This window comes from Thermobia domestica, chromosome 1 (assembly GCF_964235325.1).
Source record: "Thermobia domestica chromosome 1, izTheDome1.hap1.1, whole genome shotgun sequence".
Classification (NCBI taxonomy): domain Eukaryota; kingdom Metazoa; phylum Arthropoda; class Insecta; order Zygentoma; family Lepismatidae; genus Thermobia; species Thermobia domestica.
In genome coordinates, this window is record NC_137454.1 from 207,430,937 (window position 1) to 207,455,347 (window position 24,411).

The 24,411-nt window shown below is 35.4% G+C and overlaps 1 protein-coding gene across 1 annotated transcript in view; it reads right to left on the bottom strand.

Moving 5' to 3' along the window:
• Cow (Proteoglycan Cow) overlaps window positions 1-24,411 on the bottom strand; it is a 745,575-nt gene that overhangs the window by 54,181 nt on the left and 666,983 nt on the right. The window contains exon 6 of the mRNA XM_081769198.1: window positions 5,465-5,652. Coding sequence (XP_081625324.1) covers window positions 5,465-5,652 — 188 coding nt within the window. The remainder of the gene's footprint in view (window positions 1-5,464; window positions 5,653-24,411) is intronic.

Consider the following 24,411-nt stretch of genomic DNA (forward strand, 5'->3'; position numbering starts at 1 on the left):
CTATCATACATTTCCTCAAGATAAGATTCTTCATTAGTGACCGAGTGACCACTCTTGTCCAATTGATCTTCACTTACATCGCTTTCAATTTCTTGGTTTGTTTCCTCCTGAAATTGTCTTCAAGAATCTAAGCATTCTTCTTTATATTTAGTCCTTGTCTTGCGTTTCCAAATAAATCTTAATTTCATATACACATTAAAACAGATATCTATACGGAATCTACTATTTTATGAAAATATATAATTTCCATTTGAAAATGAGCCAGCCGCAGAAGGTAACACCTTCTTAAGAGAAAAGGCATTTGTTGTGTCGTTTTGAGAGTTCTATGTATAAAACAAAATTTCTGAAAACAAAAGCTATATATATATATATATATATATATATTTAACTGAGTTTACAATTCACGACGTTCACTAGAAAATACTAACGTTTATAGTCTGGTGGGGTACTTCAGACCTTAACCCTAAACGTGATATTGTGAAAAGCAACAGTACTTGTTTTTGTTCCTATTTATACTTATTGACTATCTTTTAATTTAAAGATGAACATACGACAGCTGGGGTCTGTAAGACCCCACCATAGTAGTTAAGGGTTAATAATAAAGTCAGTTTTTAAAATATATCTTTTAAGTTTAATAGGATAAGTCAGTTTTCCCAATTTGTGGTCTGCGAGCCACTAGGGGGCTGTGGAGCAAATTTAGGGATTCCATGGCATTATTTACATTTCAAAAGTTATAAAATTTATAACTAATGTCATGGATCCCTTGTATGTATGTACTGTATGTTGTATACTTATAAATAAAATTTTGTAATTTGTTTGTTATTAATATTGCTACCAATCTTTCTACTAGTACTACGCAGACACTAAAATATAAAGGTGTGGGGTTCATACCTTTCCTTAAAAATAGAAAAGGAGTCCACAATTATCAAGTAATTGGGAACTACTGCGCCAAGTTTAAGTATACAGTCTAGTTTTTAGGTATGCATAACTTACAATCATAATACGATAAATCTTCTATGCATTGCGCTTAGTACATGTAAAGATGTAAGAAATTCTTATCAACAAAGTAGATCAGTACTTATGTAAGTAGCTACTGTATATTTGCGTTGAATGAAGATTTTGTACGGAAAATACACGCAAAAGTTACCTTTACCATCAGAAAAAGAAAACGTAGTGAAATAATTCATTTCTATTTTCTTTGTACTCTCAAGAAGTCGATGTTAAAGATTTCCAGATGAAATGTGAAATTAACCTTACGTATCAAATTGTGTACAATTTTATTTGATTTGGATTAAAAAAAATCCCCCGGTGTACTTGTAAATATATTTATTTATTCCCATATAATAGTAATTACACTATTTTTCTGCGTTGTTAACTCCATCAAAAAGCAGCATCTCTTAGCAACAGAACCATATTCAACCGAACCACGCCAATTGAAATTCCTCCTACTGAAACTAAGAATAGTTTCACAGCAGCTATTTAACTTTTCAATTTTCCAAGTACTTTACCAACAACACTCGCAACTAAGAATTGCCACAAAATCATCAATCATTCAATCTTACTGAACATTGATGCCTAAGGTTACTTTCAATGGTGAAATTCAAGACCCGAAGAAACAGCTAATCGGCTGCACTCGACATTATAATTCAAGGAAGTGTTGTCAAGCGATTTATCAACATATGAAACAAAATTTTCAGGAACCATATGCCACTGAAAAATCTTCCATCTATTCTGACTATGCTACTCGTATTTGTGTTTACTTTTTACCGTTGGTCGGTACACTTGAATCTACTTGATTTTCGTATCATATATCGTGTATCGTTACGTGTTGGTAATGTTGATTTATTGACTTGGCACAGGTAATATATATATATATATATATATATATATATATATATATATATATATATATATATATATATATATATATATATATGAAAAATGCTTCAAGTTGGATATTCCTTTATGTTAGACACTTTTTTTCTGCATTATTTGTAGAATATCGTGAAAGAAATAAAATTTCTTATTTTAACGTTCGACGATTATGTTCTTTGGCTAAAGGAGACGGGTGATTAAGGCAAGTGAAAGATGATAATCGATGGAATGAGAATATGGGAGTACCCGAGAAAGTCCACGAGCACGATGTCCGCCACAAATTTTCTTGGCCGGGGATCGAACGAGGGACCCCACGCACCAAGAGGTAAGCGCTGTACAACTGAGTCACCATGCCCTCCGTTTCTGTGGAATAGAATAAAAGACAATAGAACATATATTGTCAACAATAGGGTTAAATTGCACCATCTTCTTTTGCTAGCTTATAGATTTACGTATATGTTTCCTTTTAAATTAACTGAAATTCCAACAGTGTGATTTTATTTAGGTCTTTTTCAGGTGTCCTTTACTTCGTGAAAATTAAACTTCGTTATACATACGTTGTAATATTTAATAATAAAATTTACCTCATATAAATCAATGAACTAAAAAAATAAAGAATTTATACGTAATCAATACCGTTAAAATCCAAAACTTTCCTTCTTAGACATATCGGAGTTGAAATAGTTTCTGAAGGAATTGTAGGTATATTACAGGGATCTTTTTATTGTGCACTAATTAGACGACAGTAGAAACAATGCACGATAAAGTATGGAATGAACTAGTGTTCATATATAAAACGTTTCAAACGTTCACAGAACACATCAGAATATTAACTTCCCTTTATGACTACGCAAGAGATGATTTACACAGTGGGACAAACATTGCATATAAATTTACACTTCATATTGATTTATATTTTAATCAAATGTTCATTTGGCAAAGTAATCGCATATTTTATAATAACCTCACATATAAAACCTACACATAAAAAGAAGAAATTCTCTTTCTGCAGACTGTAAGTATTACGCAAAATTAAAGCCACACAGACACAAGCGTGTATAGGACATCATGATTCATTGCCCGAAGTTGCTTTGACAACTTAATTAAATTAAATAAAACAGTCTATTGGCAACGGTAGACGAGCCATTATCTCTCTTTCCCCATCCAGCCTTTCGTGCTGTGTGAGGCTGAAACATTCCGTACCATTAGTCACTGCGGGAGAAACACCTGTAATTTAGTTAATTCCTAAAACGGAGTAAAACCATATCCTCGTACACAACATACATAAATATATATATATAGTAAACACACACACACACACATACACTAAAACAACACAGACAAAAACAGGCGAGAACTAAAACAAACACGGAACAAAACCTTTTTGTGCGAGCATGAAAGACAATCCGAAAACCCGCAACGATATATAGGAAATGGTGCTTCTTTACTTCATTTAACTACTAATAGCACATAAGAGATTCAGATGTAAATGGGATTTTAAACCTCTATTTATAATTTACAATACGAATTATTAGTTGACACACAAAGTAGCACGTTCGCCAGACAAATTTATGAACGCATTATTAGTACACGTTCTTTGCAAAAGGAAAGAACGGACAGAGGGATGCCTGGTGAATATCTAAATTATTTTGATATACAATGTTCTTACCAATATCATTTGTAATAAAAAAAAAAAAAACTGTTGATATTGTTACACATTGATTACAATCTTAGTACAACTAGTACAGGTGTACAGAATATATTTGCGTATTTGTCTCTATCTTGCATTAAGACTTTTGCGGTTGAGTTACACCGTTCCTTTGGTAGTGTTCGTAGAATCTTAGACAACAAACGTTTCGTGTGCTATAGACGCTTAAACATATTACGAAGAAATGTTCGGATAAGCTGTTTAACAGTAGAGTAAGTGTTGACGACTCATAACTCTCAGAAATAATTTTCGCATATCAGATTTAACTGGACCCACGAAATATGCCAAATGTTTTATCTTCGAACCATCTGATGTAAAAGTTCGGATAATATTTCAGACCTTGAAAGGTTTGAGCAGCTGCTGAAGATAGGAATGTTGTAAGCTATGGTCTACTTTTCTGGTTGTACTGGATTACGTATTTTATGAAGAACTGAGGCATTGGTGCAACTAAAATGTTAAATTTTCTTATAGGAAACCACTCTGTAATACAAGCAATGGGAATCATAACTCCGTACGTGTTCAGAAAATAGTCAAGAGGAAGTATGTTAGTATGTGAAAATGCACCATGATTAACACACAATTACGAGTGATTTTTCTTTAGGAGTTCAAACCAGGACATTATGTACACCTATCTGCGAAGAACATCAATAGCGCATTTGAACCAGAAGTGGTAACTGAACGCTCCATACGCCGTTGGTAACACTCATGCGTGTCAGCTCATGTGACACCAGTGGTGAATGAATGCTCCAAACGTCATTAGAGCGACTCATGCGTATCAACTCATGTGACACCAGTAAGTCCAACTTTTCATCTTACCAAATTGCATGGAGTCGCCGAACGATATTGGTTGGTGCGTGCCTTGCTTGTCTGCAATTGAATCAACACTCTTCCGAGGGCCTGCATCTACAGTGTTTCTCAGAACACGCTGTTGGTTGGTCCCTGCAGGACTCATTTTTCAATGTTGCGTTACCGGTACGAAATTTCACAAAACAAACGGCCTATGGTGTATTCATTCGCCACTTTCCCAGGTAGGTGTGCAAACTGTTCCAGTTTGATATTAATGTATTTTTGTTCAGCAGCGATGCTGTAAAAAATGTGACCCTTCAGCTTAAATTAGGATCAGAGTCACATGTGCCCTTACTACAGATCAAATACGAGACTAGAGGAACACAAAATATAACCTGCTACTCACAGAATTTAGGTTTTTAAGGTAATCTAAAACGAAAGCTACTGTTGAAAGTCTAAGAAAATTCAAAATTAGTTTTGAGCAAAATTTGGAAACTAATTCTATGAACGTAGTATAATTTTTGTAAAATGTTGGTACAAACTTCATAATATACGAATATTAATAACTTATCAAATCGGTTGGATAATGTAAACAGTCTGTAGAAGGATTTAATTTCGTCAAGTCGCTTTATAAATATTTGAGAACATTTTCGAAGAAACAGGCAATAGGGGCATTTGTTCAATATTGGCCTACTGTTCACAAATGCAGGTCACCTCAGCATTCCTTGTGCCATTAGTCATGCATTGTTGCTCTCACTGCATTGGAAGACTCCCATAGATGAAAGGAAGTCAGGTAACGTGAAATGATAGGTAGAGTTGCTTAAGAGACAAGACGAGAGAGAGAGCGCTCTTCCAACAGAAACAGATAGAATTTCTAAAACGAGACATCACTTTTTACATGTTTAAAGTGCTAAGAACGGCATCAGGCAAGTACAGCACTGTAATATGTAAGATAACCAATACATTTATGACCAAAACTAATGTAAGTTACCAGTATAAAATTCAATGTTAGAAAGGCAATATAAGAGCAATGGTAAAACATCATAGTATTAAAAAAAACAGCCATAATAATGTGAATAATTTTTATAATCTTACCTTGTTGTATTTCGTGTATTTGATGTATTTGTAATGTTTATTTTCGTACTTAAAATCCTCCGGCGTGAACGTGTACTTATCATTACTTGACTTCTTTTTGTCCTTTTCAAGTGTTGCTTTGAACTTATTCACAAAATTAGACATTCGTTCGGCATGTTTCTCTTTCTTCAGTTTATGCACATTGCTTTCTGCAAAGAAAGTAAGAGAAGAACGACATAGTAAGATGCAGCAAATATAAGGAAAGAATATTTAAACATTAGTAAGATGAAAAATTACACACAAAACTCAAGTCAGCTTAGCACACTGACAGATTATTGTAGTTTAAAACGCACAAGTTTTGATATTCTTATTTCAAAGGAAGAGTCAGGACTACATCATGATCCATTAATCACATTGACGAACGAGTTTAAATTAGTTTTTGTAATTCGACGAGGACATGTCTTGAGGGAAATTAATTTACTACGACATAAATTATATTTAAATGACAACTTCCTCAACATACCAGCCAGTTACTGGATAATGGTTACTATGGAGCATAATCAAAATTGATGTTCTAATGTTAAAACTGATTGTTAACTACACCAAGTACAATTAAATGATTATTTGTTAATCTTATTAGCTCCCGATACTTGCCTTTCATTTGAATATCATACTATTTGTATTTTAATACCACTCATTCTAACTTTGGAAATTCTTCTATACAATAAAAGGCAAATTCTGACCAAAGCATATATTATGTAATAAATAATAGCATTACAGTTTCGGCAAAGTATATTTGCTTTCATTACAGACAAGAGTAGATATGCGTCTGATGAAGGCAAAGATACTTTGTCGAAACTGTATTAATATTATTTATTAGATAATATATACCTTGGTCAGAATTTGCCTTTTATAGCATTTTAAATGTAACTCTCTTGCAGTAACTGCAATTTTTTTCAATACATTCCTTTACTTTCTTTCCATTCGGATCAGGAATATATACAGGTGTTTATGACCAAAGTTTTCGGTTAGTCAAGTGACATTTACTATCTTTCGTTAAAACAAAGTACTGAATAAAGTTACACTTAATATTTAAAATTCGACGTTACAATTAAAACAAAGATTTTATGTAGAGCTTCTTTTTTTTATTTCAATGGATATACTAAAATAAGTAATTCTAACAAAACAAAAACAAAAATAACATAATAAAGAATCGCCTATTTATGCAACATAGTAAGTTACAGAAAGCAAGGTAATAAAATTGCACAGCAAAAAATGAGGTGTTGAAATAACACAAAATGACTACCACTTTAACGTGTTACTTGTGTGTTAATTCAGCACCAAGACATCGCTTTCCAAGCATATCAGAAATAACTCGTTATTACCTGAGAGAATTTGCATTGGTATTTATCGTTTAATATGAGCAAAGCTTTGCAAAATATCTTTGGCACTTATGCCAAGTAACGAATAATGTTTTATGTTTTCTGTAATCGGTCACAATAATATTGTTGTAAACCTGTGAATCGTCTGACAACAGTTACATAGGCAAAAGTTCTGCCATCTTATGTTCATATATGCTAAGACACAACAATAACAAACAAAGAAAACAAATGGAAGCACAGCTATCTGTGTAACTGTTGTCAGATGAATCACAGGTTTACAACAATATTATTGTGACCGATTACAGAAAACATAAAACATTATTCGTTACTTGGCATAAGTGCCAAAGATATTTTGCAAAGCTTTGCTCATATTAAACGATAAATACCAATGCAAATTCTCTCAGGTAGTAACTAGTTATTAATGATATGCTCGGAAGGCAAAGTCTTGGTGCTGAATTAACACACAAGTAACACGCTAAAGTGGTAGTCATTTTGTGTTGTTTCAACATCACATTTTTTACAGTGTAAATACGTAAATATTCAAGGGTTACCCACAAGTGAGACAAGATGTAATTTTTGTGACAAGATACGTGGCGAGATAGAGCTCTTCCAATAAAATCGAATAGTTTCGAGTCGAGTCATCAGTTTTCTGATAACATTTCGAGAGTGGGGAGTGGGGGCTCAGTGGTAGAGCGTTCACCTCTGGTGCATGGTCCTTGGTTCGATCTCAGCTCGCGCCAAGTCCACTTTGTGGTTGACAAGCACCGTGTGCGTGGGTTTTCTCGGGGTTCTCTCGTTTTCTCCCACTTTCTTCATTCCATTATTTCCTTCATTTCTCATCATCACCGTCTCTTTTAGCCTAGCCGGCATAACCGTGGGATTTAAAACTTAAAGATTTTATGTAATTTCTTTACCTTTTCGAGAGGAGTCAGCCTGAACTCTCGTCTCGTAGGCATAGGGATGCGCACGAGACAGAATTTTCCTGACAAAATTCAAGTCGAGAGACAGCTTTTCCAATAGAGAAAAATACATTTTTCAAGTCAAGACATCACTTTTATAGCACATTTTCGAGACGAGACAGCCTCAAATCTTGTCTCGTGCGCATCCCTACGTAGGCAAATCCTGTGAGTACAGAAATCCAAAGCAAAATAGATTGTACGTCTATTTATAAACTTCTGTTGCATTGCCGAATTCATTTCATATCGGTCCAATGTGAATGCTATCCAATTCCATAGAAAATTCAAGTTACGTAACATCGTAAGATTGGTCTCGATAGAACATTTAAATATATTAAGAAGATTGTTAGGATTAGAACTAGGAATTACACTTCTGAGCTTTCAGCATCTGCCCATGTCAGCCCGTCATGTATGAAGGATGACGTCCCTCAGCGATCACACTATCCGAGGTACAGTAAGGAAGAAAGGATTGAGGAAGGAAGAAAGCGGCCTGGGATCCATATCTTAGGAACCATTCCGACATTTACTTGGTGTGAATGAGAAAAACTTAGGGAAACCTCACTCAGGATGGCTGGCCTAAAAAGGTTTTTACACTTTCGACCGAGTGTCCCCATCGGGAATCAAATCCGGGACCGCTCACACCAAAGACAAGAGTATTAGCAACTACGCTACGCGGGGCAATGAAGATTAACTGTTAAAGTACGATGCTAATGCTCTAGTTGAAGAGCCACTGTAATTGACATACATGCTCTTATTGATGGAATGTATTGTAGTCACTTTCCAAATTGGAACCTTGTTATCCGTACATTTATTGCCAGCAGCTTATTTTGCAGTTTGCAGCAGGATTACTACGTAAGTTCATTTTATTTGACACTGTGAAACTGAGATAGAATTCCAGTGGATTCAAAAACAAGGAGCACAGGAGTTTTCTTCTTCCCAATCTTTTCTTTCTGTACACGATTTGAAGGAGTTTGGTTTGGTTTTCAAACTTCTTAACAAGCTAAATTCTACTAAACCTAGGCTTAAATATTGTATAGCATTTCTTTAAAATTACATGATGTATACTTTAAGATTAATGAATATTTGAATAAATGAAGTATAATTTAATATGAACGAATATTTGAATAAATGAAGTATACCTTAAGATGAATGAATATTTAAAAAATGAAGTATACTTTAAGATGAATGAATATTTGAATAAATGAAGTATACTTTAATTTGAATGAATATTTGAGTAAATGAAGTACACTCTAAGATGAATGAATATGTGAAGTATACTTTACGATTAATAAATATTGGAATAAGTGAAGTATACTTTAATATGAATGAATATTTGAATAAATGAAGTATACCTTAAGATGAATGAGGTTTGAATAAATGAAGAAGTATTCTTTAAGATGGATTAATATTTGAATAAATGAAGTATACTCTAAGATGAATGAATATGTGAAGTATACTTTACGATGAATAAATATTTGAATAAATGAAGTATACTTAAATATGAACAAATATTTGAATAAATGAAGTATACTTTAAGATGAATGAATATTTGAGTAAATGAAGTATACCTTAAGATGAATGATGTTTGAATAAATGAAGTATTCTTTAAGATGGATTAATATTTGAATAAATGAAGTATACTCTAAGATGAATGAATATGTGAAGTATACTTTACGATGAATAAATATTTGAATAAATGAAGTATACTTAAATATGAACAAATATTTGAATAAATGAAGTATACTTTAAGATGAATGAATATTTAAATAAATGAAGTATACTTTAAATAGGGATCACCTTAACCAACGAACTCGATTTCAAACTTTTGACCTTCTACATCCTGACCAATACAGATGATGATCAATTACGTAATTCTTGAGATTTTGTCTCTCCTGGACGAACACAGACAAAGTAAATATATAAAGCATTATTTGATAAACTAGAACAGCAGTATTTGATAACTAATACAGAAGTGTTCGTAGAATCTGATGGAAAAAGAGTAATACCGAAAACAGTTTTAAAAAATGAGAATGAAAACTGATTAGAACTTAATTTGGGAAAAACTTTTCATAATAGAGATGTGATAGAACGTAGTAATAGAAGACTGCAATTGATGCAGCTTACCACAACAGTATTTCATGTTTCTAACCCTAACGAATTTCGAGATATGACCATCCAATTATAACAATTGTAATCCCATCCTTTCTTTTTCCCGCTTTTCCCCCTTCTTTTCTAGGGAAATATACATAAAAAAGTGTGTAATTGTTTTAAATGAAAAGTTCATATACCAAATTTCATTCTCTAATCTTCACAGATTTCGAGATATGGCCATTTTAAGATAACAATTTCCACTCCTCTTTCCCTTCCCCGCTGAATTTCCAAAAATATTTCCTTAAAGGAATCTCGCATTACAAATCCTATTCCTTGTCCGAATTTCTAGCTTAAGCAGTTTGGCCTGGGCGTTGATCAACCAGTCAGTAAGCCAGTACTTCTTTTATACATACAGACATATCCAATATTAAGGGATTCATACCTATCTATCTATCTATCTAATATATATATATATATATATATATATATATATATATATATATATATATATAAAGAATCCCTTAAGATTAGATATATGAAATTTGATGTTTAGAACTTCTAAAATAACTAAATACATGTTTCAGTGTTTTTAGATGTTTGACCTAGAATGGAAGAAAAAAGGGATGGGGGTGCTTCGTTAAGAGGCCCATACGAGACGCTTGAATTTTTTGCGAGACCTCCAGTTCAGATGAATTGTATATGAAAGTACAGAAGGAAGAACGCAAAATATTGTCCACAATAACAAGCCGGGGCATTTGCTAGTTTATTTATACATCTTGACGTATTCAACAGCAGTTACACACACACACAAGTAATTTTGAGTACTTGCACCGGTACCTATCCGTGGTCACCGACCTGAGGGGTTTCTTCGTTCGATCAATAACTAACAGGAACCCCCATCTCCATCTCCATCTCGATTCCCCAAGGAAAGAAAAAGGAAGAAAGAAAATCGCCTTCGCACTATCTGCTTCCGCTCTCGCCTTAGCTCTTGTTAAACTAAAAATCTTCAACAAGTTCTGTTAACGAGTTCATCTCTTGCTGATTAGGTAGCTAGCAAGACAGTTAATGATTTCGAGAACTTTTTTCACACAATAAAAATTATATAGAAAATGAACAAGCAAAAGGAACCGTGTTGACTATAGTTGAATAAGGTTGTATAATGGCATTCTTAATAAAAAGAAATGAAAGATTAAAAAAACGCAATAAAATTTCTTATTTCCGTTATAAAACGAAAACAACAAAAAGGTCGAAACAGTAAATTAGCAAAAAGTTAAAATTAAAGAAATCCTAAGTAAGATAAATTGAATCCGGATTTTATTTTGCTGAGCGACATTGTAAATATGTGGATGAATCAAAAATTATGTACACTTTCGCCGTAACACATCATCGAAGTTGTCACACTGTCTCTGCGCATGTGTCCTTAGAATTACGTACTTCGACTGCGGTCACGTGTAAGAAATTTGATCCCAATCGTGTAAGTCATTAAAGTGTAAATATGTCCGCTCCATTAGCAGTGTGCACCAAAACGAGCAGTGATTTCTCTAGTCGGAGGGTGTGAAAGAGGCTGAAATTCATCGTAGACTTTTATCATAGTATGGGGATAGTACTTTATCACATACTAAAAAGTGTTTAATCACCGACTGAAAAGTTTTAGAGTGGTCAGACGAGTATGACGTACAAAGAGGGTGCAAGACGCCCGTCAACCTGCACCACAGAAGAGACAATTTAGCAAGCTCGAAATATCGTTCTAGAGAGTAGACGAGTTACCACAGATGAGACAGCGTTTTCTTTGAACATCAGTCATGGTTCTGCCCACATTCAGGTACGATAGAAAAGCCTGACTCTTGTCAAGTGGAAATTGTAAGTAAACTGATTGTTTCACATATGATCTCATATTTCCCAATTGAAAAGTGTTTTGTTAATAACAATTGGTTGTGACACATATCACCCTTGCTTCTTGAAACATTATATCTTTCAGGTGACTTCCTCAATATTCTCTGGAGTTCGAACGGTGCGCAGTTTTCCTGAAAGTCTCTTCTTCACGGCACAAGCTTCTCTTCGAAAGTTCGTAACTCATAACAGTATTGTGCTGCGGTTTGGAACAGTGTGATTCCGCTGAATATTGTATTAGCGACGAAATGCATGCTGAGTAACAATCATTGCCTCAATTGTTTAAGAAAAAAATCTCCACGATAAATGTTCGATGATCCACTGACCAACGCTTCATGCCAACTGAAATGAGCTGGCTACAATGTCACAGTGAACGTCAACACTTATCCCTATGCTAAAGTGATCTGAAACAAGAAAGAAAAGAAAAATCAAAGCTTTCAGTTGCGCCAGTCGTAAAGACGGCTCAGACATGGGGAAAATTCTGAGAAAATGTACAAATGCAGTTTTCAAGAAGGTAGAAACTATATGTTTCAAACACTTTTGAGTCGTAGTTCAATTGAGAACTAAAAGAAAAATGTCAAATAATCATTCTGGTCATAATTTCAATTTGAAAACTTTCAGGTTTCTGCCGGACTCTGTATTTAGATGCAGAAAATAGTGCGAAAGTACCTTCATGATCAATCGCAAGTATTTTCCTTGAACGGAATACGCAAGATTGTGATTCGCTGAAAACCGTATTGACGAGAGAGGTAACTATCTAAAAGAAAAAAAAAACATTATGTGAATACCACTCATTCTAGCTTTGGAACGTCTTGTATAAAATAAGACAAATTCTGACCAAAGCATATACTATTAATATCGTTACAGTTTCGGTACAGTATCTTTGCCTTCATCAGACACATTATAAAATACAATCTGTAAGACCACAAATTTATATCTCAGAAATTGAGAGGAGGTTCTATCTAGGAACCAATAAGATCCGTTCTTTCATTTTAACTTTTTTTTTAATGTTAACAGACGCACCCACTACTTGTAATTTTGCTTTATAATTCTTTTGAAGTTCTAGTCAGCCACGAAGCCCAAATTTTCATGTTCTCCCACTATTTTGAAATCTGAATAAAAAGCCGGAGAATCCAGAGACAACAAAAACTCCTTTCCAAGCCTCGGAAATAAAATAGCTTGGAAAATTTCATATAGCATATAGGAAAGCAATATGTACCCAAATAACATACATTTATTGTCATATGATGTGTACTCCATATGTACTGACTCCGATATTTTTTCTCCAATTTGGCTAGAAATCTGAAAGGTGATCACACAAAAATAATTACCGGCAAAATTTACCAGTTTGGACCACGTAATTAAACTTATTCCTTCCAGATTTCCACACTAACCTCAAAATATCAGCAATACTTTGCCTCCAAGACACCCTTTTCAGAGGTGTCATTTGAGGAGAGCAGGGGAAAAATTGACCCCCCTGTATCTGAGAAACTAATACTTTTAAAACTAAATTGTATACTAATATACTAACAAAAAACTTAAAATTCTTATGTCGGTGGACAATCTTGCACACTCCTGGCAAAATCTAAAATGACGCTACTGACCCTTCTGTTCTGTCAGATCAGCAAATGACGTTGAGGGAAAAGAAAGAAAAAAGTGGCCGCTGAAGGGTGTGAAAGTAACGGCTGCCAAAAGATATTTTGCCTGCGAAGTGACAAATCTCGAGAGTCCAATTTGCTTTCTTCACTTTCATCGCTTTCCTGCTTTTGCTCTTTTATCTAGAAGCGCATTCCTAACTGCTCCGGATGACCAAGAAAGTGGCTCTAGGCATACAGCGGTAAATCAACAAGGCTGCTGACAACCTCTCCCGGTGGCCACTGGAGATAGAGCAGGAAAAAGTAGAAGAATATTGCAACTTGAAGAATAACTCCACGAGAACAGAATGAATGCTTTGGCTGTAAAAATACGTTTCTTACCAAGGAGACACAAGTAATGTATTGCAGTCATTTTCCTTATTTGTTTAAGGCACGAGATGCTCAACAAACAAAGAATATTTATATCGCAGGAACAACAACAAGAGGAACAAAGCATATGAAGGGTACCTGGAGAAAAAAATGACCTCACAATGGCATAGTCTCTATTCACTGAGCAGTAAAACGAAGAAGAACATGACGCTATGCTACTGTGCTTTTTTTCTCTCCTAAACTCAACAAGAATGCTGGGATGCAAAAACAGGTAGGTGTAACAGCTTCTTACTTTTACTACTCAAGAAAGTACGAAACAAGTAAACGATAGATTAATCGAGAATCTCTTTAACCTTCCACATGTACTGCTGGAATATCAAGACTGGTTTACTTGCAGTGCACGATGAATGAATCCATTACTTTTGTATTGTTATTATGAAAATGATCAGACACAACATTCAGCAGCAACTGAAACAAGACATACACACGCAGCCTGTTAAGTTGATAATTGTAAATTATAAAATACCAAAGTACGGTACTTCCTCTACTACGTATCACTCAGAACACAATAAAATCTACAAGAGAGAGCTATTTCGTATATTATTTTACAATTAAGTTTCATCAGCATCCAAGTGAGCAATATAGACAGACGATTGCGTTCAAACGCGCTGCTTGACCAGTCTACAGGAACACGGGTTTTCATACCGCAAAATGAGTGCATGCATATGGTATGCTGCCACGAGCACTGCGTATATATAAGTAATAGAAGATAACTGCACGCAACGACGATCGAACAATGGACCGTGCACTACATCACGGATGAAAGATATTTTGTCCCTACGGCTATAATGGACCATGTACAGCATCGTCCAGTATTAAGTCGAAGTTGGAACACGGTAATGTGAGTATACTTGTCTGTGTTGGCTTCACTGAGGCAAAATCACAAACGCCTCAGGCTATAATGAACACTGAAGATCACTCCTGGTGAGCTGAGTAGCAGATGAACGTGTTTTCGGACTAGTCAAGCTTTACTCTACTCTACAGTAATTGCTGCATACGCGTTAAACGATATAGTGGTGAATGAAGCTTCGCCAGTGACCACTACATCAGGAAAGTTCTAGAGGTTGATGTTGCACCCCTCCATGAGAGATCTCTCGACACCATGTTTGAACACAGCAATGCCCAACCATATACTCTGAAATGAGCAAGCCTTTTTCGAGAAAAGACGGATTTCGATGCTTCCTTGGCAGAAGCCTAATTAAGTATGCATGGGATTCCCTGCGAAAATGTTTAAAGATCCCTCCTCTTCCCATGTTGATGAAGACAGTAAAATTTATACAGCAATAGGAAAAATTGGATCTTGGATATTCCATGTAATCAGTCACTAATTTTTCATATTATACGACAATTGCATACTATTATGAAACTTGCGAACTATATGCAAAAGTGTGGAAGTATTAAAGAACGGCTTTGTCCGTCCGTCTGTCAGCAGGTATCAGAGCAGAAACGGTAGATGATAGTGTTGTAAATAGAAAAAAAACGGTTCGTATTTTTTCAGAAATGTTCGTTTTTTTAGAAAAAAAACATTGGCTCTCGTTTTTTTTCTAAATTTCGTTTTTTTTCAAACAGTCATTTGTAATGCATCTTACGTCTATTTAAGTATGAAATATTTTTATAGGTGTAATCACCGTAAAATGCAACATAAATTAAACGCTAGATACTGATACGCTACAAATATTTTACAATTTACATGAATACCATACCTATTAACAATTCGGGTTTCAGCAGTTGTCATCAATATCAACTAAGAAATAAAAGTAGAAATGAAATTTTGTTTTTTCCTGAATGCAGGCCTTTAATAAGTACGAAAATAATGTCACGAGCAGTATAAAATTCCAATAACTTGTCTAAAGGTAAAAACTAATACTAATTTGCCTAATAGTATTTTTCTAAATGTCATATATAAATAATTTGTCGACTAGATATATATGATATGCAGAGCCGGCTCTACCATATATGCCGTGGCGTATTTACGATTTTGTTTCGGGAGGGGCTTTGCTAACTTTCGGGGGGATTTGCCTAAAAATGTGAAAATTCTGCAAGATATTTCATATACTTTACTATAGTAAGTAAGATTTCGGGGGAGGGCTTAAGCCCGGAAGCTCCTCTAAATACGCCACTGTATATATGCAACACGTGCATTTGCGTGGAACGGCAAGATTGGATGGTCCGGCAAAATCTGTCATAAGTATATTATTTAAATTAAATATTTCTTGTTTAAAATAGACTTCATGATGATGGTAGTTACATTTACTAAGCTGACCTATTAGAATACTACATTCATAAATTATGTTTAGGTTGCATTAGTTTAAGGCAACATGGGCAATCCTAAAGCAAATGGTGGAATAAATCCGAGCACAAATTGCTTGATTGTTGTCAAATACAAGAATTCAATTCTCGAATAGTAGTGAATATCTGTTCCATTTATTAAGTTATCACAGTTTTGATATGAAAGTAGTCTTGTTTTTGTCAGAAGCAAGTTCCTTATCATTGTAGAAACCATTTTTTTTAAAAAATGTTAGATGTAGGAGAAAAATCAAGAAATAAAGATAAAAGAGCTACTTGCACTGGAATTGCAAACTGATACATTGAGATTGAAGCTCGATAGTGAATTCTATAAAAAGGATTACCATCTTTCCTCTGCAGGTGTGTTTGCTTTATCTTTCACTATCATAATAGATTAACATTTAAAGAAAAAAACAGACACAACGGAATTGCATTTTAGTAAGTATTTAAGCCTTTCTGAGTGCGACTGCACTTACCCTCACCTTTGTTGTTCATGCTGGAGTAGCATACTTAAAATCATGACTTCTAAGATTTGTTCTTTCTGGAGAAAGAGGGAGTCGGCAAATTATGCCATTGCACGAGGCGACAAATTGACTAGGACCTGAATATAGGATGACTCAATTTGAAGTAATGCAGGGTGTTTCAAAATTAATATTAGGGTTTTGAAACTTTGTAGTATCTATTACAATTAACTTACAATTATAAGTATTATATCAAATGAAAGAGCAACTCAAACAGTTTTGTACGCACGCATGTACATGCATTGTTTCTTCTGTCTCCCGTTAGAAAGAGCAAGTAGCAAATATGGAAACTAGAGAGCAGAAAGCTTTTTGTGTTTTAATAAAGACTGAACCTGTACAGTGCAACCGTCTGTGTGAAGAATATTAAGGAGACGCTTGCAATTACGTCTTTATTGTTTGCAGTTGCTACAGGTCTAAAGCCTACAGCCTACGGTTTACGTGCCAATTTCGCAAGTGAAATATTCCTGCATAACAATGAAGATTTTTTGGATCGTGTCGTCTTCAGTGATAAATCGACTTATCACCTAAGAGCTAATGTGAACACTCATAATGTTTGCATCTGACAGTCAGCAATTTCTCAGGAGATGGTACAATTGAAACGAAACTACCCTAAATTGAATGTGTTTTGTGCCATGTGGCGGAAAGTTTATGGGCCTTTCTCGCCTATCGACCAGATGTGTGCCGTGAGACGAATGAATCTCACATTGAACACTTGTAGCAAAGACTGTTTGAGGTGCTCTTTTACTTGATGCATTGCTTATAATTGTACGTAAAATGTAATAAGTACTACGAAGACTTAAAACCCCAAAATTTATTTTGAAACACCCTACATTTCTCACTAACAGTGTTGGAACTAAGATGTAAAAAGGAGAGAAAATTTTCCTTATAAAGTTATTGTTTACAACGATATTATTATTAGTCGAGACTATAACTACAACAACAACACGAGTTAGTAGTCAAAAAAATGTAATCAAATGTATACTCGGTGGCTCAGGTGGCCAAAGTGGCACACACAGGTGTGTCACTTGTTTAATCCGCTCCAGTGTGGACACTAATTAAAATATCGGGATATTATTCTTGCAAAATGTGGTTGGACTATAGTTTAACATATTAATTTCTTTTTCTTCTGGTGTCGAATTTCCTTCTCAAATTTCACCCGTCAAAAATTCGAGAATTTTCTAATTTCGAATTTCCTTTACTTTTTTCCCTGTAGCTTCCTTCGTTGTAGAAAGACATCCTTAAGACTTGCCAGGTAGATACCTCGGATGGATACCTAACTGTTGACATCAATTGGACGGGCCTGCGCGCAGTGTTGCCAATTAGGGAAATTAAAATTCTCCTATATTTGGGCAAAAAATTAGGAATTTTTGTTTATAAATCCGTACCTATACGTCCGAGTGCAAGTCAACTTACGCCAATCGAACATTTGTTCTCACTTAACAAACGAAAGTATAGATCGTTACAATGGGGTAATTAGGGGGCGCACGTAAAATTCGTATTTAGGTTCTAGCCCTTGATTTTTCTAATTTTCCCTTACTTTTCCGTTTACCGTAATATATATTTGGTAATTAGAAGCTTTGTTCCTTAAATATCGCCATAATACTTGTAGGATATATTAGTGGAGTACCAATGTTTAATTTAAGATAGTTTGCGTCTGTTTGGTAGCAGTGTTGCCAGCTACAGAATATTTTAATTTCAGATTTTAGGGGGAAATTTTGGAAAAATTATATGTTTTGTTTCTATTATTTCCCTCTTGTTGGCTATATCGGAACAAACGTACCAGTATCTGGAAGTCTCGTCTTTGCTCTACACAACCCACTATAGAAAGTTTCAATAGGATAATTAGGGGAAGTACAGTTGAGGTTTACAGTGGACCTTGTTCTCTAATTGGAAAGATAACTGTGATTTTTTATAGGTAGAATGATATATTTATTATTGACATGTTTACTTTATTAGATATTGTCACAATATTTGTAGGATATATTAGAGGGATACCAAAGCTTATTTTAAGATAGTTTGTGTGTGTCTGATAGTAGTGTTGCTAGCTACAAAAAATTTTAATTCCAGATTTTAGGGGCAAATTTTGGAAAAAATTCTAGTTTTTATTTCTATTATTTCCTTCTTGTTGGCTACATTCGAACAAATGTACCAGTGTCTAACAGCCTCATCCTTAGCCTACACAGCGCACCATAAAAAGTTTTACTAGAATAATTAGGAGAAGTACAGTTGAGCTTTATAATAAACCATGTTCTGGAAATGGTAAGAAAATGGTGAATTTCTGAGGTAAAATGAGATTTTTTTAAAATTTCATGCTTACTTTGTTATATATCGCCATGATACTAGTAGGATATGTTTTTGGAGCACTCCGATTAATTTTCGGATAGTTTTCGTCTGTCTGATGGCAGCGTTTCCAGCCAAAACAATTAATTTCCGCTATTAGGTGAAAAATTCGGAAAATTTTCCTTTTCCCCTCTATTATTACCCTCTTACTGGCTACATTGAAACAAACGTACCACTACCTGAAAGCTTCCTCTATGCTCTACAGAACGCACCATAAAAAGTTTCAATAGGATAATTAGAGAAGCTGTACCCCGGCATATTTGATTTTTGCTTCTGAGGCGTAAAAAGTGTCAAAATTTCATGTGTATGACAGAATTTTTTCTTTCCCTCTTTGAATGGAAGCCAGCGACTTCAGGATTTCACTGTACCTTGTCAACACACCAAAGATGTTTTTTGGTGACTTCAACCCATATAGCGGCAGTGGTGCTAGAAAAAAAAATTTGAATTTCGGTTAGGGAATTTTTTGTAAATTTTCACCCCTACATTTCCCTCAATAATTTCCCACCCGTTGGCAACACTGCAAGACCACTTACACCAAAAACTAGCCACATCCATTTTCTTAAAAACAAAGCCTTAACCATATCAATCGAATGAATAGTTTTTGAGCAATAAGTCACTAACTGGAAATGTAGGAAAACGCCAAAAATGACCTGGGGTCGAAAGGAATAATCACACAATTTTGCTCGTATAGGTACAAAGAAACAAACGATTTGTAAGTTACGAGGGCTTCGACTCAAGTTCTATTGATTATTTCAATAATCTGCAACATAAATCAATAAATAATAGTTGCCAGAAAAAAAAACAGACTTTTGAAAAAAAACATGAAAAAGAACGATGTTTTTTATTGAAAAAAAACTTCACAGAAAAAAAACCGTTTTTTTACAACACTAGTAGATGATATCGATACGCATGTTTTTGCAATCGATTTAGCATCTCAAAACTAGGTTATATTTTCTTCCTTAACTTTCTATTCAAACCAGAAGTGGTTCAAATTAAACGTTGAAACCGGAAATGCCTATCACCATAAAACAAAACAGTAATAGATAGCGACAAGTTGTCTCCTGCAAACAATTCAGCGTTCCAAGGCAACGTACAGTGATTATATCCCGAACACTGTCCAAAAAGGGAAGTGGTTCAAATTTAATATTACATCATGTTTCAATACCGATTTCAACAGAGCAAAAACGGTATAGAGATGCAGTTTCCTGCAATCGATTCAGCGTCCCAAGAATAGCTTACCCTTTTCAATTAACCCTATATTCAAACCAGTAGGGTTCATATTAGTCACTTCCGGTTTTAACGTTTATCGGCATACAATAGAAACGGTAAGAGATAGAAGCGGTTTTTGCAAACAAATGAATGTCTCAAGGCAACAAACCATGACTATCCCAAACACGCTACCATAACCGGAAGTGGTTAAAACTTGCTAGTACTTACAGTTTCAATACTGATTTTCATAGAGCAAAAACGGTAAGATGTCGAGATGCATTATTTTCAATTGATTCAGCTTTACAAGAATAGGTTCCGCCTTCTCCATTAACCCTCTATTCAAATCGGAAATGGCTCAAATTAACCATTTCCAGTTTCCACATTTACGCCATAGAAGAAAAAAATGATAGTAGATAGTGCCAAGTGGTTTTCTGCAATCGATTCAGGGTTTCAAGAGAACACATCCTCACAGCCTGCAACACACTACCAAACCCGGAAGTGGTTGTAATTTACTACTACTTCCGGTTTCAACACCGATTCCGTAGGGCAAAAACGATCAGACATATCGAGATGCAATTTTTTGCAATCGGTTCAGTCTTCCAAGAGTAGCTTCTATCTCCTTCCTTAAGCATCTATTCAAAAGTGGGTCAAATAACGATTTCCGGTTTCAACTTTTATCACGATAGAACAAAAACAGTAAGTCATCGTGAGTGATGGCTTTCTGATATGGATTCATCGCCCGAGGAACAGGCTCTATCTTTGATCTTATTAATCTACTGGAACCAGTAGTTATAAATGTACTGGTTAGTAGTATTTTTCTTGCCAGTCAGACTGAATTTAGGTAGCCAGCAAAACATACAGGTAATGAATGTATATTGAAACTGAAACAGCCAGTAGAAAGCCATGATTTGTATTTGGTAAGGTGTCGGGGTGCCTTTAGGGTCAGTACAGCAGCAACACGATTTGGGAAGGGTTGATTGAGGTAATGCACCGTTGATAGTGGGATTTTCAGTCATTCCTCTTGAAGCGCCGAGACAAGTTCAGCACATGCACGTGGTGAAGGGAAACCCACCTCACTTGTCATGCTCACCGAACCAATCTGTAACAAGTTGAGCAGCGTGAATGGGGACGTTATCATCCTGGAATACTGCACCACCGCCCGGGAAGTGTGTTTGAACTATAGGGTGTTTATGGTCCTCCAGAATGGTCCTATAGTGCACGGTCCTACATGCTGTTGACGGACTGTTTTCGTGCACACAGGTTCTGTGAGGTGTGTTTTCACTTCTGCAGTGATTGCCGATGTGGTGGTTTTCCGTTTTCGTGCAACAATCCGAGTCAATGTCCTGACGTCTCTTTCAGACAACTTCAGTTTTCCCCTCCAGTTGCTTCTCCTGGATGTGGTTCGTACTTGCTGTTCATATGCACACGGCACCCTGGATACTGCAGCTCGTGAATCACAAGACGATGCAGTTTTGGACACAGATGCACCTGGGAGACGCGTCCCTACGATATGCCCTCTTTTGAAGTCGGATGTGTTCGCATTATACAATGTACCGCTCTACACTCGCGATTTGACGTTCGCTGACGAACCTCTTCGACTGGAATGACTAGCAAGGACCCGCATGCGTGATTCAATGACCATAAGTACGATATAAATTACCAGATGGCTCTGGTGATCCCCCGCGAACATCCTATGCTATTAGCGCATGTGTTTTAGTTTCAATGTCCACTACCTGTATATATTAAGACATACAGTATTTCCAGGTAGTTGATAAAATGATTAGGCAACGAAAACGATATTTAGAATATGGTGGCTACATAACTTACAGTTGCTGGTACCAACTGCAATACCAGTTTGAACACCAATCAAGAGAACTAGTCTGGACTGAACATAGAGCTTAGAAGTACTGGATGGTGTAAACACATTTTCTTATTGTTTCAATTCTGTAGAGAAAAACAAAAGTGATATTTGACAAAGTCAGAAATGTTATTAAAAAAAACTTAAAAAAAAAAAAAAAAAACATTTACGTTTTCCCCTCCAAAAAGCCTAGCTCTCCCGATAAACCTGACATTTTTGCACCCCTATTCTCAGCTGAAAATTATTGAATATTGTGAAATTCTTTCCGTTTACTATTCCAGTCTCTATATAGAATGTTCGCAGTAAAATATCTCTCTAAGCGGTAATCTCAAGTTATTAGAAGAGTACGGAATTATATTGAAGAAAAAGTGTGTTACAATATAAAACGAGAAAAAGTAGATTTTAACATTCTAACGTCATAAAATTAATCTTCGAAATTTAAATGGGCCCACTTTTCCCGTGGGCTTCCCGTGTGGTGGTCCTTGGGGGCCCGTTAGTTACGCCACTGTTCCCTGACCTGCACGATCACCTAACATAGCGCTTATCAAACACGTGCGATATGGTTGGCTGGCACTTGATAGTCACGGTCCTCCACCAGCATCGAAATGAAAATGAAATGAAATCTTTGAGTTTTACGTCCCACGGTTATGCCGGTTAGGCTAAAGGAGACGGTGATGATGAGTAATGAATGAAATGGTGGAATGAAGAAAGTGGGAGGAAACGGGAGAACCCCGAGAAAACCCACGCACACGGTGTTTGTCCATCACAAAGTTCACTTGGCGGGGGCTGGGATCGAACCCGGGACCCCCAGCACCAGAGGTGAACGCCCTACCACTGAGCCACCGCGGCCCCCCCACCAGCATCGACTCAGTACGAAATGTGATTCCTCAGGAGCACATTTAAAGACTGTTTGATTCGATGTCACGACGTACAAAGGCTTTAATTGCACCTCGTGGATGCTTCATGGCCTACTTAGTTATCAAGCCTAGAAGTATTATACAGTTCTGAAATTGTAATCACTTCCGACTATGCATGTAACAATTTTTTTTTTTTTTTTAAATATAAAATTCGTTTCATTCACACGTGGAATAGGGTTGCAATTTCCACCTCCCCCACACACATTGTAAAATTGCTTGGATACACATTTATTTCCCCAGTGTACAGATACACCACTGGCGATTAGAAATAATTTATTGAATTTGAGGATAATATGTTGAGCTTTCACAATGGTGATGCTCTGGAAAGCATACGAAAGGTAAGATACCTTGTATATAATTTATTTCGGTCCTACAGCTAATACAAATATTGTTTTAAAATAATGAAGATTAATCTGTTGTCAAATTCAGATTAAACCCGGCTCACTGCTTAGCAGATGTGCATCTGAATAACGATTATGTCTTATGAGAAGAAGCAAGATTGAAGAACAGTTGAAATGATATCCGTTTTGCATCTGTAACGATTGCAAAATCGTTACATTTTGGTTCATATCTTTATTTTGGAAAATTACTTTTTTGTTTTCTTTTTTTTAAAAAAAGTAAGAAAGTTTATTGTTTTTGTTTTTGAAGAATTACTTTGTTATTCGTTGTTGGATTGAAATGAGATTACTTTCTTTGTAAAGAGCGTGAAAAAAGCTTGAAAACGATATATATATGTCTATATGTTAAGTTGTTAATACTTGTAATACGGCAGAGAATCAATTCTGATTTTTTTTTTTTAACATCACAACCACTTCAGTTAGCGCAGTGGTCTGGAGTGACGTATGTAAAGAGTTGGGCGCTGCGCAGTAGCGAGAGTCTTGCTCTTATATATGGCATTCTGATCCGCTGCGCCTCATAACTGTATTGTAGTTTATTGCGCCAACACGGGTTGGACTCGAGTATTAGACATCATTAATTCGCGCCGAAAATTGTTCTTTTTAAAAAACGTGGTCGAGAGTTCGTTATAGCTGTGCCTCGTTTAAACTTGTGAAGTGTGTCTTAATTACAACTGTGATTCTAAAACTCAGTGTTAAAATTACTAAGAGTTCAGAAATATAAAATTAAATTGTGTCTAAATAAGTTCCGTAAAGCTAAATAAGTTAAAAGTGAAAAAGTTACTTGTGTTTTCTAGTGTGTGAAGTTGTGTTAAAGGAAGACGTATCTTGCAAGTGAATGAAATTAATAAGGTCTAAATTTCCTCTAAATAATACTTCCGTGTTAAACCCTTTTAAAGGCTTAAAACTACGTTAAATTCAAATGCTGTTATGTGAGAGACGGAACACGTGTGTTACGTCATCGAGTTTAGTGCGTTTCTTGCTTTCGTTGTGCCACTTAAGGTCGAGTAAGAAATTTAACTGGGTAACTTTAAATGGGGGAAGAAAAATAAAAAGTAAAATCAAGTATTAAAATTCCACTTTTAAATTGCATACTCGC